This window comes from Aquarana catesbeiana, linkage group LG06 (assembly GCF_042186555.1).
Source record: "Aquarana catesbeiana isolate 2022-GZ linkage group LG06, ASM4218655v1, whole genome shotgun sequence".
Classification (NCBI taxonomy): domain Eukaryota; kingdom Metazoa; phylum Chordata; class Amphibia; order Anura; family Ranidae; genus Aquarana; species Aquarana catesbeiana.
In genome coordinates, this window is record NC_133329.1 from 222,925,961 (window position 1) to 222,942,255 (window position 16,295).

A 16,295-nucleotide genomic window follows, 5' to 3' on the forward strand; every position below is an offset into this window, starting at 1 on the left:
GCCCCTGATACACAGGGGCAGAAAAATTGGGCCTTTAGTTTTGGTGTTGCCAGAACACTGTAACCCCTCACAGCTACTCTTGTTGGGTGCAGGAATGGGCCCTGCTGTTAAATATTATTTCAAAAATTGTAATTACATGCCCCAGTCAAACAGGTGCAGGAAAATTGGGCCTTGGGTGTTGTTGGTGCCCTAAACCAAAAATATTGTTGGAAGCTAACATCAGCAAGATTCAGGAGGGATAGGATAGCCAACATAAGCAGTCTTCAAGGGATTCCATAGCCATAGCAAATTCAGTCGGTTACCTCAGCATCAGGAGCTTAATAGCAGCTGATACAGGACTGATTAATTTTTATAAATGTTAACCTATCAATGGAGTCTGTAGACAGGTGCCCTCTTTGATCCGTTACAAACCCTCCAGCAGCACTGAATGTGCATTCAGAAAGCACGCTGAATGCAGGACAGGACAGTAGCTCAATTGCATATTGAGCAAGTTCTGGCCAGTGGTCCATTCTCAAAACCCAGTAACCCAGTGGATGCTCTGTTGGAAAGGTCTCCAAGTCTGCTCTTGCCCCTAGATATTCCTGCACCATATAATGCAGACACTGGCGATGGTTGCTTGAACCTATCAGACCTTGGTTCTGAGGACTGAAAAAATGTTTAAAGGCATTGGTCAGCCAGCCACCTTCTCCACCGCTCTTCCCATGATTGAAGGAAGCCTCAGAAACACATTGTTCAGCACCAGGAAATGGTAACCTCCCAGGGTCTGGAAAAGCATTACACAAACTTTTCTTGAAGGCCTCCTGAAGATGTTCCATCCTTTGCTCCCTCTGTGAAGGCAAAAGGAGTTCTGCAACTTTACCCTGTAACGTGGATCAATATGGGTTGCCAGCCAGTAATGATCCCTCTCCTTGATACCATGAATCTTAGGGTCCTTTCACAGGCTTTGCAGAACCAGGGAGGCCATGCAGCATAAGTTTGCAGAGGCATTAGATTTTGAGTCCTCTGGGTCACTAAGGATCACACTATCAGGAACTACCTCCTCCCAGCCACGTACAACTCCTTGGGTTTCTGGGGACTGAAAACCATAACTTGAAGACTTCTGCTGTGTTATCCTCTACAATCCATGCTGAAACAATCCTCCTCCTACACTTCTTCCTGTGTGTTTGGCGGCCCAACAGGAATGTTATCTACATAAAGATTGCCTTGAGAGGAAAGGAAGTCCTCCTCTTCCTCCCACTGTTCTGCCTCAAGTGCCATGTCCATGATTCCACAAAGTGTGTGCTTCAGCAGGAAGACTAGAGGGACAGTGTTACTGATTCATGCATTGTCACTGGTCACCATCCTTGTGGTCTCCTCAAATGGTGACAGGATAGTGCATGCATCCTTGATCAGTAGCCACTGGCGTGGCAAAAAGAGGCCAAGATCCCCTGACCCTGTCTTGAAACCATACTCACACATGTGAATGATAAAATAAATATTGGTGCGCTAAAAAGGAATATCCTAATATCTGTGAAAAGTGAGGAAAACATCCATAAATAAATAAATAAATAAAAGTGAACAATAGGTGATATAAGTTGAATAAACAGCAATGGGCATCAAAACACACTTATAATGAATGCTCCCAATTAATCAGTTGAGATATGGCATCATGCATTCACCTACACCATGATGGATATAGTCAGAGTTAATATAGTGCCCACGGTGTGTGTGTGGAAAGCCAAAACCAGTTACTAAATATGTTAATCCAATATCAATGGGTTGCACAGCCTGGGTCACGCACTACTTCCTTCTAGTACTCCACCAATTCCGTCCTCCGGTTTCAACCCATTGATATTGAATTAACATATCTAGTAACTGGTTTTGGCTTTCCACACACACACACCGTGGGCACTACATTAACTCTGACTATATCCATCATGGTGTAGGTGAATGCATCATGCCATATCTCAACTGATTAATTGGGAGCATTCATTATAAGTGTGTTTTGATGCCCATTGCTGTTTATTCAACTTATATCACCTATTGTTCACTTTTATTTATTTATGGATGTTTTCCTCACTTTTCACAGATATTAGGATATTCATTTTTAGTGCACTATTATTTATTTTATTATTCACTAGTGAAGTGTCAGATCACTTTTAGAATGGTTGCGGCTTGATTATTTTGGGTTTCCTATTATTGATTTATTTTACACTTATCAGCGCTTGAGTATACATTGCACTAATACTCACACAGGTACTAATTGATGGCCCTCTGCTGTGTGTGGAGCAGCTGCAGCATTGCCAACTTTGAGTTCCACCTGGTGGGCATGTCACAAATGAGGTGGTTATTGGGCATGCCAAATTTCCTTTGAATGTCAGCCAGCTGAGCACTGGCTTTGTATGACCGCTGGAAATTACCACATACTTTTCTGGCCTGCCTCAGGAGATTGTGTAAGCCTGGGTACCTGGTCAAGAAACGCTGCACCACCAAATTGAGAATGTGTGCCAAGCATGGAACATGGGTCAAATGTCTCTGTCGGAGAGTGGAGAGAAGGTTGGTGCCATTATCACATACAACCATTCCTGGCTCAAGCTGCCATGGCGTCAACCACCTTTGAGTCTGCCCCTGCAGAGCCATCAGAATCTTTTCCCCAGTGTGGCTCCTGTCCCCTAGGCAGACCAACTGAAGAACCACATGGCATCTTTAAGCCTGACTGCTTGCGTAGCCCCTTGAGTGCTTATCGAGCTGGTTCAGAGGACAATTCTGCAGAAGAGGCCATAGAAGAAGAAGAAGAGGAGGGAGGGGAGCATGGCAGAATCACCATTAGCTTTTTGGAGGCGTGGTAGTGAAACAAGCTTCAACACTGAACCCTGTCCTTCATCCTTCCCAGCTGCCAGCAGAGTTACCCAGTGCGCCACGAAGGAAAGGTAACTTCCCTGCCCATGCCTGCTGGACCATGAGTCATGGTAATATGAACCTTGCTGCTGACTGTCCTGTTCAACGAGGCTAAAACATTGCCTTCCACATAAATTTAGAGAGCTGGAATGGCCTTACCTGAAACAAAATGTTTTGGAACCTACCACCGTGGTACAGCACATTCCACAAATTCATGAAAGGGGGCAGAGTCTACAAGCTGAAAAGGCAGTAGTTGCAGTGTTAGAAATTTGGCCAAGCTAGCATTTAGATGCTGAGCATGTGGATGGGTGGGACAGAGTATTTTTTTACGATTCAGCAACTGGGGTAGCCGATAGGGATGAGCCGAACACCCGCCTGTTCGGTTCGCACCAGAACATGCGAACAGGAAAAAAGTTTGTTCGAACACGCGAACACCGTTAAAGTCTATGGGACACGAACATGAATAATCAAAAGTGCAAATATTAAAGGCTTATATGCAAGTTATTGTCATAAAAAGTGTTTGGGGACCTGGGTCCTGCCCCAGGGGACATGGATCAATGCAAAAAAAAGTTTTAAAAACGGCTGTTTTTTCAGGAGCAGTGATTTTAATAATGCTTAACCACTTCCCGCCCGCCCTATAGCGGATTGACGTTCGGGAAGTGGTCTGTTATGCTGACTGGACGTCATATGACGTCCAGCAGGATAACATGCCGCAGCGCGCCCCCGGGGGCGCGCATCGCGGCGATCGGTGGAGCGGGGTGTCAGTCTGACACACCGCTACACTGATCTTGGTAAAAAGCCTCCGGCGGAGGCTCTTTACCACGTGATCAGCCGTGTCCAATCACGGCTGATCATGCTGTCAATAGGAAGAGCCGTTGATCGGCTCTTCCTCACTCGTGTCTGACAGACGCAAGTAGAGGAGAGCCGATCGGTGGCTCTCCTGGCAGGGGGGGTCTGCGCTGATTGTTTATCAGCGCAGCCCCCCCGCAGATCACCACACTGGACCACCAGGGATCGCCACTAGGACCACCAGGGAAGGGGCAACATGTGGATGGCCAGGTATGTACCCCATGGCCATCCACATGTGCCCAGTGTGCCAAATCTGTGCCAATCAGTGCCCACAAATGGGCACTGATTGGCACAATTATGTTGCAGTGATGCCCAGCAATGCCACCCTTAGGGGCATCACTGCAAACAAGTAATGCCATCAGTGCCACCCATCAGTGTCCATTCATGCCACCTGTCAGTGCCCATCCGTGCCCATCAGTGCCCATCTATCAGTGCCCATCCATGCCCATCTGTGCCAACTATCAGTGCCACCCATAAGTAACCATCAATGCCACCTACGAGTGCCCATCAATGCCACCTATGAGTGCCCATCAGTGCCGCCTATAAGTGCCCATCCGTGCCACCTATGAGTGCCCATCAGTGCCACATACCAGTGCCACCTATCAGTGCCCATCAGTGCCACCTATCAGTGCCCATCAGTGCCGCCTATCAGTGCCCATCATCAGTGCCCGTCAGTGCCACCTCATCAGTGCCACCTCATCGGTGCCACCTCATCGGTGCCCATCAGTGCCGCCGTATCAGTGCCCGTCAGTGCAGCCATATCAGTGCCCGTCATTGAAGAAGAAAACTTACTTATTTACAAAAAGTTTTAACAGAAACAAAGAAAAACTTGTTTTTTTTCAAAATTTTCGGTCTTTTTTTATTTGTTGCGCAAAAAATAAAAACCGCAAAGGTGATCAAATACTACCAAAAGAAAGCTCTATTTGTGGGAACAAAATGATAAAAAATGTGTTTGGGTACAGTGTAGCATGACCGCGCAATTGTCATTCAAATTGCGACAGCGCTGAAAGCTGAAAATTGGTCTGGGCGGGAAGGTGTCTAAGTGCCTGGTATTGAAGTGGTTAAAGTCAAACAATAAAAGTGTAATATCCCTTTAAATTTCATACCTGGGGGTGTCTATAGTATGCCTGTAAAGGGGCGCATGTTTCCCGTGTTTAGAACAGTCTGACAGCAAAATGACATTTCGAAGGAAAAAAGCCATTCAAAACTACTTGCGGCTATTGCATTGCCGGTCCGACAATACACATAGAAGTTCATTGATAAAAACGGCATGGGAATTCCCCACAAGGGAACCCTGAACCAAAATTTAAAAAAAAAAACGATGTGGGGGTCACCCTAAATTCCATACCAGGCCCTTCAGGTCTGGTATGGATATTAAGGGGAACCCCGGCCAAAATTAAAAAAAAAAATGACATGGGGGTCCCCCTAAATTCCATACCAGGCCCTGCAGGGGCCTGGTATGGAAGAAAAAAAAAAAAAAACGTCGCGGGGTCCCCCCTAAAAATCCATACCAGGCCCTTATCCAAGCACGCAACCTGGCAGGCCGCAGGAAAAGAGGGGGGATGAGAGAGCGCCCCCCCTCCTGAACCATACCAGGCCACATGCCCTCAACATTGGGAGGGTGCTTTGGGGTAGCCCCCAAAACACCTTGTCCTCATGTTGATGAGGACAAGGGCCTCATCCCCACAACCCTGGCCGGTGGTTGTGGGGGTCTGCGGGTGGGGGGCTTATCGGAATCTGGAAGCCCCCTTTAACAAGGGGACCCCCAGATCCCAGCCCCCCCCTGTGTGAAATGGTAAGGGGGTACAAGTACTTCTACCATTTCACTAAAAAACTGTCAAAAATGTTAAAAATGACAAGAGACAGTTTTTGACAATTCCTTTATTTAAATGCTTCTTCTTTCTTCTATCTTCCTTCATCTTCTTCTTCTTCTGGTTCTTCTGGCTCTTCTGGTTCTTCCTCCAGCATTCTCGTCCAGCATCTCCTCCGCAGCGTCTTCTATCTTCTTCTCATCGGGCCGCTCCGCACCCATGGCATGGGGGGAGGCTCCTGCTCTTCTCTTCATCTTCTTCTCTTCTTCATCTTCCTTTCTTCTTCTCTTCTTCTCTTCTTCATCTTCTTCTCCGGGCCGCTCCGCATCCATGCTGGCATGGAGGGAGGCTCCCGCTGTGTGATGGCGTCTCCTCATCTGACGGTTCTTAAATAACAGGGGGCAGGGCCACCCGGTGACCCCGCCCCCTCTGACGCACGGTGACTTGACGGGACGGGGAATGCCACAGGGAAGTCCCGTCATGTCCAGTGCGTCAGATGGGGGTGGGGTCACCTGGTGGCCCCGCCCCCCATTATTTAAGAACCGTCAGAAGAGGAGACGCCGTCACACAGCGGGAGCCTCCCTCCATGCCAGCATGGATGCGGAGTGGCCCGGAGAAGAAAATGAAGAAGAGAAGAAGAGAAGAAAAGAAGAAGATGAAGAAGAGAAGAGGATGAAGAGAAGAGCGGAAGCCTCCCCCCATGCCATGGGTGCGGAGCGGCCCGAGAAGAAGATAGAAGATGCCGCGGAGGAGATCCTGGAAGAGAACGCCGGAGGAAGAACCAGAAGAGCCAGAAGAACCAGAAGAGCCAGAAGAAGATGAAGGAAGATAGAAGAAAGAAGAAGCATTTAAATAAAGGAATTGTCAAAAACTGTCTCTTGTCATTTTTAACATTTTTGACAGTTTTTTAGTGAAATGGTAGGGGTACTTGTACCCCCTTACCATTTCACACAGGGGGGGCCATGATCTGGGGGTCCCCTTGTTAAAGGGGGCTTCCAGATTCCGATAAGCCCACCGCCCGCAGACCCCCACAACCACCGGCCAGGGTTGTGGGGATGAGGCTCTTGTCCTCATCAACATGGGGACAAGGTGTTTTGGGGGCTACCCCAAAGCACCCTCCCAATGTTGAGGGCATGTGGCCTGGTACGGTTCAGGAGGGGGGGCGCTCTCTCGTCCCCCCCTCTTTTCCTGCGGCCTGCCAGGTTGCGTTCTCGGATAAGGGTCTGGTATGGATCTTTGGGGGGACCCCACGCCGTTTTTTTTTTTTTGGCACGGGGTTCCCCTTAAAATCCATACCAGACCTGAAGGGCCCCCTAAGTGTATTAGAAACTGTACACACTGTATTCTATACTGTGTACACTGCCTGCACTGTATTAGAAACTGTACACCAGCTGCACTGTACTATATACTGTTTACACAACCTGAAATGTATTAGAAACTGTACAAACTATAATAAATACTGTGTGCACTGCCTGAAGTGTATTAGAAACTGTACACACTGTATTGTATACTGTGTACACCGCATGCACTGTATTAGAAACTGTACACCAGCTGCACTGTATTATATACTATGTACACTGCCTGAAGTGTATTAGAAACTGTACACACTGTATTCTATACTGTGTAGATGGCCTGCACTGTATTAGAAACTGTACACCAGCTGCACGGTATTATATACTGTGTACAGCACCTGAAGTGTATTAGAAACTGTACACACTGTATTATATACTGTGCACACCGCATGCACTGTATTAGAAACTGTACACCGGCTGCACTGTATTATTTACTGTGTACACTGCCTGAAGTGTATTAGAAACTGTACACACTGTATTCTATACTGTGTACACCACCTGCACTGTATTAGAAACAGTACACCGGCTGCACGGTATTATATACTGTGTACACCAACTGAAGTGTATTATATACTGTACACTGCCAAATGCACTGTATATATAGTCTACACTGAATGCAGAGTATATATATTAGACTACAAAACAACAACATAAGAAAGTTCAGTTGGATCGCTGCATCTGTCCTATGTTATAACAGTGCTTATGTTAGTCCATCAAATTCCAGACCGACATGAATATGTTCCTAAACATGTAACTTGATGTGATGACAGTTAGTGAGTTCCACTCTGGAAATAGCAGGTGATCCTAAATGGTTGTCAAAGCGTGCACCAAACACGAAGATCTTCACCACGTGAGGCACACTCCTCCAAGGGGTTACACTCGTCAGAGCTCAGAATATCTCAGGTCTTAAAGTAACTCCTTATGATACTTTAAAAAAAGTCATCAGCATTGCAGGCGGATTTGGACAGTGTGAATCGCTCCAGTTATATAAGCCTTTTCTTGTTTTTTATCACTATAAAGAAAGAGTTTTGTTCCTCGTAGTTCAGTCCAGTACTTTGCTTCCAACTGCAGTCAACATGTGGTCTGGAGCTGACCAAAAAAATAACCTTTTTAAGCGGAGCAGATGCAGACCTGTCATACACTGCTCATCAGGGATCAGCAGACAGACCCCTTGCTGAGCAAAGCAGAGTCTGTCCCATGTGAAAGGGCCTTATTGTTGATGTCTTGTTTTGTCCCAATCTCCTTTGCTCTGTCTGTTCCATGTACTTTATAACTCCCACCATGTCCCCATTTCCTTTGCTCTGTCCTTTTGTCCCCTTCTCTGTCCCCATCTATTCCTCCTCTATCTCTAGATGGTTCTTATGATGTACCTGTACATGCAGCGGGCTGTGTACAGCCTAAAGGATAGACAGACACGATAAAGTACCTTGTGCGTACCTTTCACTGAGGATCCGTGCCATTCCTGCTACTGTGCCTGCCGGCTCCTCCCCCTGGTCTCACTTGGCTCCTCCCATACCCCTCACTCACCTCCAATTCACCGACCAGTGTGCTGGACTGGAGGCGGTTCTGCTGCCACCCACATGGGAGGCGATTCTCTTGGAAAGAAACAGCAAAGGACCAATGTGCAGAAATGAAAGGCCATCGTCTGCCTTTCATCAGGAAGAGAGGAGCAGAAGGTGAAAGTTAGTGTGGAGGAAGCTGAATTTCACTCTGCCCGGCACTGTGCTGCTTGTAAAAGATCTGCTGTGCTGAGCAGGTGTGAGTAGGGCAGCTCCAGCATAAACACTTGAAGAGACCCTCGGCTTTAGTGCCCTCCACTCTCCTGGAGCCCTCAGGCAGCCGCCTTAGCTGCCTTATGCTGGCGCTGGCCCTGCACATACACTCTGTATACCAGTCTCCTAGGAGGTTATAGAACCTGTTAGGATGCTCTGAGGGTTCAGACTTGCTGTTATTCCCGCACTTGCAGAAAACAGAAAGGAGACTTAGCAAGCAAGGAAATAGAGAGCATTACAACAGGCAAGCTTGGGAAAAATGTTCCTGCAGTAAAAAAAGACCACTCATAATTTCAACATGTAATAAAAAATGGAAAATAGTCGGCTGAACAGCTGATGACTCCAATCAGTTGCAGCCAATTTTCAGCTATACTAATACAAATACAAAAAACTTGCTATAAAGCGAGGCTGTAAGATTCTCTTGCTGACTGTCAGAATACAATAACCACAGCAAGAGAATCTTACAGCCTCGCTTTATAGCAAGTTTTTTTTAACTGTGTAACTGTGTAAGGCCAACTACCAATAACAAAAACAACTTTATAGACAAACATGACAAAACATAAATTATAACTTACCTTTGACCCCCGCTCGTTAAAAATTATTTCAACATCTAAGATTTTACCAAATTGCTGTGGGAGAAAGAAAAAAAATGTCATCCAAAAATATCATAATAAAACATTAAAAACACACTACTCTATTTTGACAACTGTAAGCTGTACATTGAAACATGATGGATGAATGTGTACCTCAACTGATGCAAGCACTGTGTAGTTCAAATACATAACTTTATAACACTGATAAAGGCAGTTTGACACAAAGAATACCAACACTTCTGCTACACATACTGAGGCCTGTCTGCATGCAAATTTAATGTGCTGTGAAGCTCAGAAACTTTTGTTAAAGTGCATTTCCAAGTTCTAACTAACTACGCCTAAAACTGCTTCCAACCCACTTCTAACTCCTATACTAATTACCCTGTAGAAGAAAGATGGTTATAATTACCCAGCAATGCCAGCAATGGATGGAATCCCTGGGCGGTGAAGTCATTCGTAGGCTTACTATTGGGTATCCATTGTTAGCTGTCCCTCCTCTCCCCTGAACCCGCCTCTGGGAGCTGATCATGTGACTGGACCAGAGACCCCTGAGAAATGCATCTTCCTTCTACAGGGTAGTTAGTATAGGTGTTAGAAGGGAAGTGGGAGCAGTTTTGGGCTTAGTTAGTTAGAGCCTGGAATTCCACTTTAAGCATCTGCAAGTACAGTATGTTCTCAATTGCCAACCACTTCAATACCCGGCTATTGTCAAATGACGACCTCTACTTTGTGGGGTGATAGCTGAATGATGCCTGCAGCTAGATGCATCATTCAGATATCATTCTTTTCAGCCGGCGATTCTGTGCACAATAAGAATGATCATAGTGGCAGCTCTGCCACATGATCGTTCTTATAGGCGACGGGAGGGGATGACCCCCCAGCCGCCATCCGGTGCTCTCCCATGCCAGAAAGAAACGGCCTGCGCCGGATGTTGACGATAGAGATGACTGGTGACCAGATGGTCACCAGTCATCTCTATGACCGTCGGAGGGCCGGGTGCGATGTTATGGTGTCACTCCCGGGTACTCGGAAATAAACGAAGCCGCGATCGCGGCTGTCAGCATGAGATCGGTGAAATTTTTTTTTCCCGATCTCATGCTTTCCAGCCTGGAGGAGAGATGTGGGGTCTTATTGACCCCACATCTCTCCATAAAGAGGACTTGTCACATAGATTCCTATTACAAGGGATGTTTACATTCCTTGTAATAGGAATAAAAGTAATAAAAAAAAAAATGTTAAAAAAGTGTAAAAATAAAAAAATAAAGTAAAAAAATAATAATAAAAAAAAAGTAAAATGCCCCTGTCCCCGGTAGCTCGCGCTTAGAAGCGAACGCACACGTAAGTCCCGCCCACATATGTAAATGCCGCTCAAAGCACACATGTGAGGTATCGCCGCATGCGTTAGAGCATGTGCAACAATTCTAGCACTAGAGCTCCTCTGTAATGCCCCGTACACCCGGTCGGATTTTCTGCCAGAAAATGTGTGATAGGACCTTGTTGTCGGAAATTCCGACCGTGTGTAGGCTCCATCACACATTTTCCGACACACAAAGTTTGAGAGCAAGCTATAAAATTTTCCGACAACAAAATCCGTTGTCGGAAATTCCGATGGTGTGTACACAAATCCGACGGACAAAGTGCCACGCATGCTCAGAATAAATAAAGAGATGAAAGCTATTGGCCACTGCCCCGTTTATAGTCCCGACGTACGTGTTTTACGTCACTGTGTTCAGAATGATCAGATTTTCCAACAACTTTGTGTGACCGTGTGTATGCAAGACAAGTTTGAGCCAACATCCGTCAGAAAAAATCCTAGGATTTTGTTGTCGGAATGTCCGAACAAAGTCCGACCGTGTGTACAGGGCATAACTCTAAACTGATAACCTGTAAAAATTTTTAAAGCGTCGCCTATGGAGATTTTTAAGTAACGAAGTTTGGCGCCATTCCATGATTGTGCGCAATTTTATAGCATGACATGTTAGGTATCTATTTACTCAGCGTAACATCATCTTTCACATTATACAAAAAAATTGGGCTAACTTTACTGTTTTGTTATTTTTTAATTCATGAAACCGTTTTTTTCCCAAAAAAAGGCGTTTGAAAAATGATTGCGCAAATACCGTGTGAGATAAAAAGTTGCGATGACCGCTATTTTATTCCCTAGGGTGTTTCCTAAAAATGTATATAATGTTTTGGGGGTTCTGAGTAATTTTCTAGCAAAAAAATGATGATTTTTACATGAAGGAGAGAAATGCCAGAATAGGCCCGGTATTGTTATGCAAACAATGCCTGCCTAGCCTCTCCCTCTCCAGTGCCATTTATGTTTTAGGGTGTGCTGTAAAATAGCAGGGAAATTTACTTTTAAGTTAATTTGATTGTATTACATACATACCAATAATTTTAAGTCTTTTGTCACCTTTCTGCAGCTCAGTTTTAAACAGTCACCATGCCAGAAAGATTTCATAATAACACCATTTAGTACCTGTGTATTGTCTTGTTGAGTATAATGCCCCGTACACACGGTCGGATTTTCCGATGGAAAATGTCCGATCGGAGTGTGTTGTCGGAAATTCCGACCATGTGTGGGCTCCATCGGACATTTTCCATCGGATTTTCCGACACACAAAGTTGGAGAGCAGGAGATAACATTTTCCGACAACAAAATCCGTTGTCGGTAATTCCGATCGTGTGTACACAAATCCGACGCACAAAGTGCCACGCATGCTCAGAATAAATAAAGAGATGAAAGCTATTGGCCACTGCCCCGTTAATAGTCCCGACGTACGTGTTTTACGTCACCGCGTTTAGAATGATCAGATTTTCCGACAACTTTGTGTGACCGTGTGTATGCAAGACAAGTTTGAGCCAACATCCGTCGGAAAAAATCCTAGGATTTTGTTGTCGGAATGTCCGAACAAAGTCCGACCGTGTGTACGGGGCATTAGTGTCAGGAAGCTAGTTGTTAGGTAATTTGGACAGGGTATAATCCCCAATCCTCATTAAATTAGTAGGTATGATGCCTGGTGGGTGTGGAGATATGACTCGGTGTACATCTTGCAGCATGTATGCGTCCCTAGATCGAGGGCGAATACTGCTGAGCAAAATGTAAGCACATTGTTTCCCTGGAGGCCCAGGTTCTGAATCTGGGGAGACAACTGTCAGCACTTAGAAGTCCCTCCATACTAAAGGGGAGCTAGAAACATACACGGCATGTGCCCACAGGAGCCAACACAGAGGCGGGTGGACACAAAGAGGTGCAGGCACTAGGAAAGAGTAGATGGGTGACAGTCAGGAAGGGTAGAGGGGGAAGTGCCAGGGAGGCTGATCCAGGGCTGGAACATCCCAATAAGTACACTCCATTAAGTGATATTGGTGAAATCAGTCAGGAACCAGCACTCCTGGAGTTGAGGGATTCTCCTAGCAGCTGGGGGAAGAACTCCTCCAGAAAGAGAGGGGGGAGTGAAGGGAAAGGAAAGTCAGATTCTGGTGGTAGGGGACTCAATTCTTAGAAGGACGGAGAGGGCAATCTGTAACAAAGACCTGAAGCATCAAACTGTATGTTGTCTACCGGGTGCTCGGGTTCAGCACATCAAGGATCTGGTGGATAGATTACTGGGAGGGGCTAGGGAAGACCCAGCTGTCTTGGTACATGTTGGCACCAATGACAAAGTCTGAGGCAGATGGAGTGTACTAAAGGACAATTTTAGGGACTTGAGAGCTAAATTGAGGTAAAGGACCTCCAAGGTAGTATTCTCAGGAATACTATTGGTACATTGAGACACACCAGAAAGGCTGAGGGAGATTAGGGAAGTAAACAAGTGGTTGAAGAGCTGGTGCAGTAAGGAGGGGTTTGGGTTCCTGGAGGACTGGGCCAACTTCTCAGTCAATCACCAGTACTATAGAAGGGACAGACTGCACCTACGGTCAGGTCCATAAATATTGTGACACTGACACAATTCTAATCTTTTTGGCTCTATACACCACCACATTGGATTTGAAATGAAACAAACAAGATGTGCTTTAACTGCAGACTTTCAGCTTTAATTTGAGGGAATTTACATCCAAATCAGGTGAACGGTGTAGGAATTATAACAGTTTGTATATGTGCCTCCCACTTTTTAAGGGACCAAAAGTAATGGGACAATTGGCTGCTCAGCTGTTCCATGGCCAGGTGTGTGTTATTCCCTCATTATCCCATTTACAAGGAGCATATAAAAGGCCCAGAGTTCATCTCAAGTGTGCTATTTGCATTTGGAATCTGTTGCTGTCAACTCTCAATATGAGATCCAAAGAGCTGTCACTATCAGTGAAGCAAGCCATCATTAGGCTGAAAAAACAAAACAAACCCATTAGAGAGATAGCAAAAACATTAGGTGTGGCCAAATCAATTGTTTGGAACATCCTTAAAAATAAAGAAAGCACCCGTGAGCTCAGCAACACCAAAAGACCTGAAAGACCACGGAAAACAACTGTGGTGGATGACCGAAGAATTCTTTCCCTGGTGAAGACAACACCCTTCACAACACTCTCCAGGAGGTAGGTGTATGTGTGTCAAAGTCAACAATCAAGAGAAGACTTCACCAGAGTGAATACAGAAGGTTCAACACAAGATGTAAACCATTGGTGAGCCTCAAAAACAGTAAGCCCAGATTTGAGTTTGCCAAACATCTAAAAAAGCCTTCACAGTTTTGGAAAAACATCCTATGGACAGATGAGCCAAGATCGACTTGTACCAGAGTGATGGGAAGAGAAGAGTATGGAGAAGGAAAGGAACTGCTCATGATCCAAAGCATACCACCTCATCAGTGAAGCATGGTGGCGGTAGTGTCATGGCTTGCGCATGTATGGCTGCCAATCAAATGGGTTCTCTTGTATTTATTGATGATGTGACTGCTGACAAAAGTAGCAGGATGAATTCTGAAGTGTTTCGGGCAATATTATCTGCTCATATTCAGCAAAATGCTTCAGAACTCATTGGATGACGCTTCACAGTGCAGATGGACAATGACACGAAGCATACTGCGAAAGCAACCAAAGAGTTTTTTTAAGGGAAAGAAGTGCAATGTTATGCAATGGCCAAGTCATGATGTCTATGCGTTCCAGACTTCAGGCTGCAATTGACTGCAAAGGATTTGCAACCACGTATTAAAAAGTGAAAGTTTGATGGATGATTGTTAATCTGTCCCATTACTTTTGGTCCCTTAAAAAGTGGGAGGCACATATACAAACCATTGTAATTCCTACACCGTTCACCTGATTTGGATGTAAATACCCTTAAATTAAAGCTGAAAGTCTGCAGTTAAAGCACATCTTATTCGTTTAATTTCAAATCCATTGTGGTGGTGTATAGAGCCAAAAAGATTAGAATTGTGTCGATGTCCCAATATTTATGGACCTGACTGTAAATGAGGGGGGTGCAGATCAGCTGGGTGTAAAGATGGCCAAGAAGTTAGAGGGGTTTTTAAACTAGGTGATGGGGGGAGGGCTCAGAGGTCAAGATAGTCAGCGCATAAAATATTCCAGAGGGTAGTATTGGGGGCATTAGTGGTAGGTTGACTAAAGCACATAAACCCAAGGTAAGTATAGTAAAAAATCCTAGTTGTAATCTCGGAATACATAATAAGAGGATAGTATGCGACCAGTCTAAACTACGTGGCATGTTCATCAATGCCAGGAGCCTGGTGGACAAGATGGGTGAACTAGAGATACTGTTGTACAAGGAGGATTTAGATTTTGTTGGAATTTCAGAGACTCGGTTCAACAGCTCTCAAGATTGGCTGGCAACCATTCAAGGGTATACCCTTTATTGCAGGGATAGAGAGGGCAAAAAAGGGGGAGGGGTATGCCTATATATCAAGAATAATGTACAAGTGAATGTAAGAGATGACATCACTAAGGGAGCTAGGGAGGAGGTGGAATCCTTATGGGTAGAGCTCCAAAGGGATGAAGCTAAGGGACAATATTACTGGGAGCATGCTATAGGCCCCCTAACCTGAGGGAGGAGGGGGAGATGGATCTCCTATCACAAGCTGGAATAGCAGCAAGGATGGAAAGTGTTATCATAATTGGGGATTTTTATTATCCAGACATAGACTGGGCGGAGGGAACCATACATTTGTCTAAGGCTTGCCAGTTCCTAAAGGTTGTGCAGGACAATTTCATGGTTCATGGTAAACGCACCAACTAGAAATAAAGTGTTACTGGATCTACTAATTACCAACAATACAGACCTGATCACGGATGTGGAAATACGGGGCAATTTAGGAAACAGCGATCACAGGTCAATTGGCTTCAGTATAAATCACACAAATAGGAAACATAAGGGGAATACAAAGACACTGAATTTCAAAAGAGCCAACTTCCCTAAACTACGAACCTTGTTAGAAGGCATACATTGGGATAAAATCTTAGGAACAAAGAACACAAAGGAGAGATGGGTTTGCTTTAATAGCATATTAACTACTTCCCTACCCGCCTATAGACATATGACGTCCACAGATGGGATCTCCCATCCTGGGTGGACGTCATATGACGGCCTCGGGTTCCTGGCCGCCTAGGGGGCGCGCGTTGCTCGGGACCCAGTGCGTGTGCCCGGCGGCCGCGATGTCCGCCGGGCACCCGCGATTGCCCGTTAACCGGGCCGGACCGTGGATCTCTGTGTGTAAACACAGAGATCCACGTCCTGTCAGCTCAGAGGAGAGCGATCTGTGTTCCCAGAACGGAGGAACACTGATCGGTCTCCTCCCCTTGTGCGTCCTCTCCCCCTACAGTTAGAAGCATTCCCTAGGAAACACATTTAACCCCTCCCCGCCCCCTAGTGCTTCACTACCTGACATTTACACAGTAATCAATGCAATTTTATAGCATTGATCGCTGTATAAATGTAAATGGTCCCAAAAATGTGTCAAAAGTGTCTGATGTGTCCGCATAATGTCGCAGTCACGAAAAAAAATTGCGATCACCGCTATTACTAGTAAAAAAAAAAAAAATAAATAATTTTTTTTTAAAATGCCATAAATCTATCCCGTATTTTATAGACGC

At 45.4% G+C, this 16,295-nt stretch overlaps 1 protein-coding gene across 7 annotated transcripts in view; it reads right to left on the bottom strand.

Annotated features, from left to right (window-relative positions):
* Positions 1–16,295, bottom strand: part of RBFOX1 (RNA binding fox-1 homolog 1) — a 2,292,172-nt gene that overhangs the window by 978,085 nt on the left and 1,297,792 nt on the right. For all 7 annotated transcript variants that reach the window (XM_073633001.1, XM_073633002.1, XM_073633003.1 and 4 more), the window contains exon 4: positions 9,237–9,290. In XM_073633001.1, the coding sequence (XP_073489102.1) occupies positions 9,237–9,290 (54 nt within the window). The remainder of the gene's footprint in view (positions 1–9,236; positions 9,291–16,295) is intronic.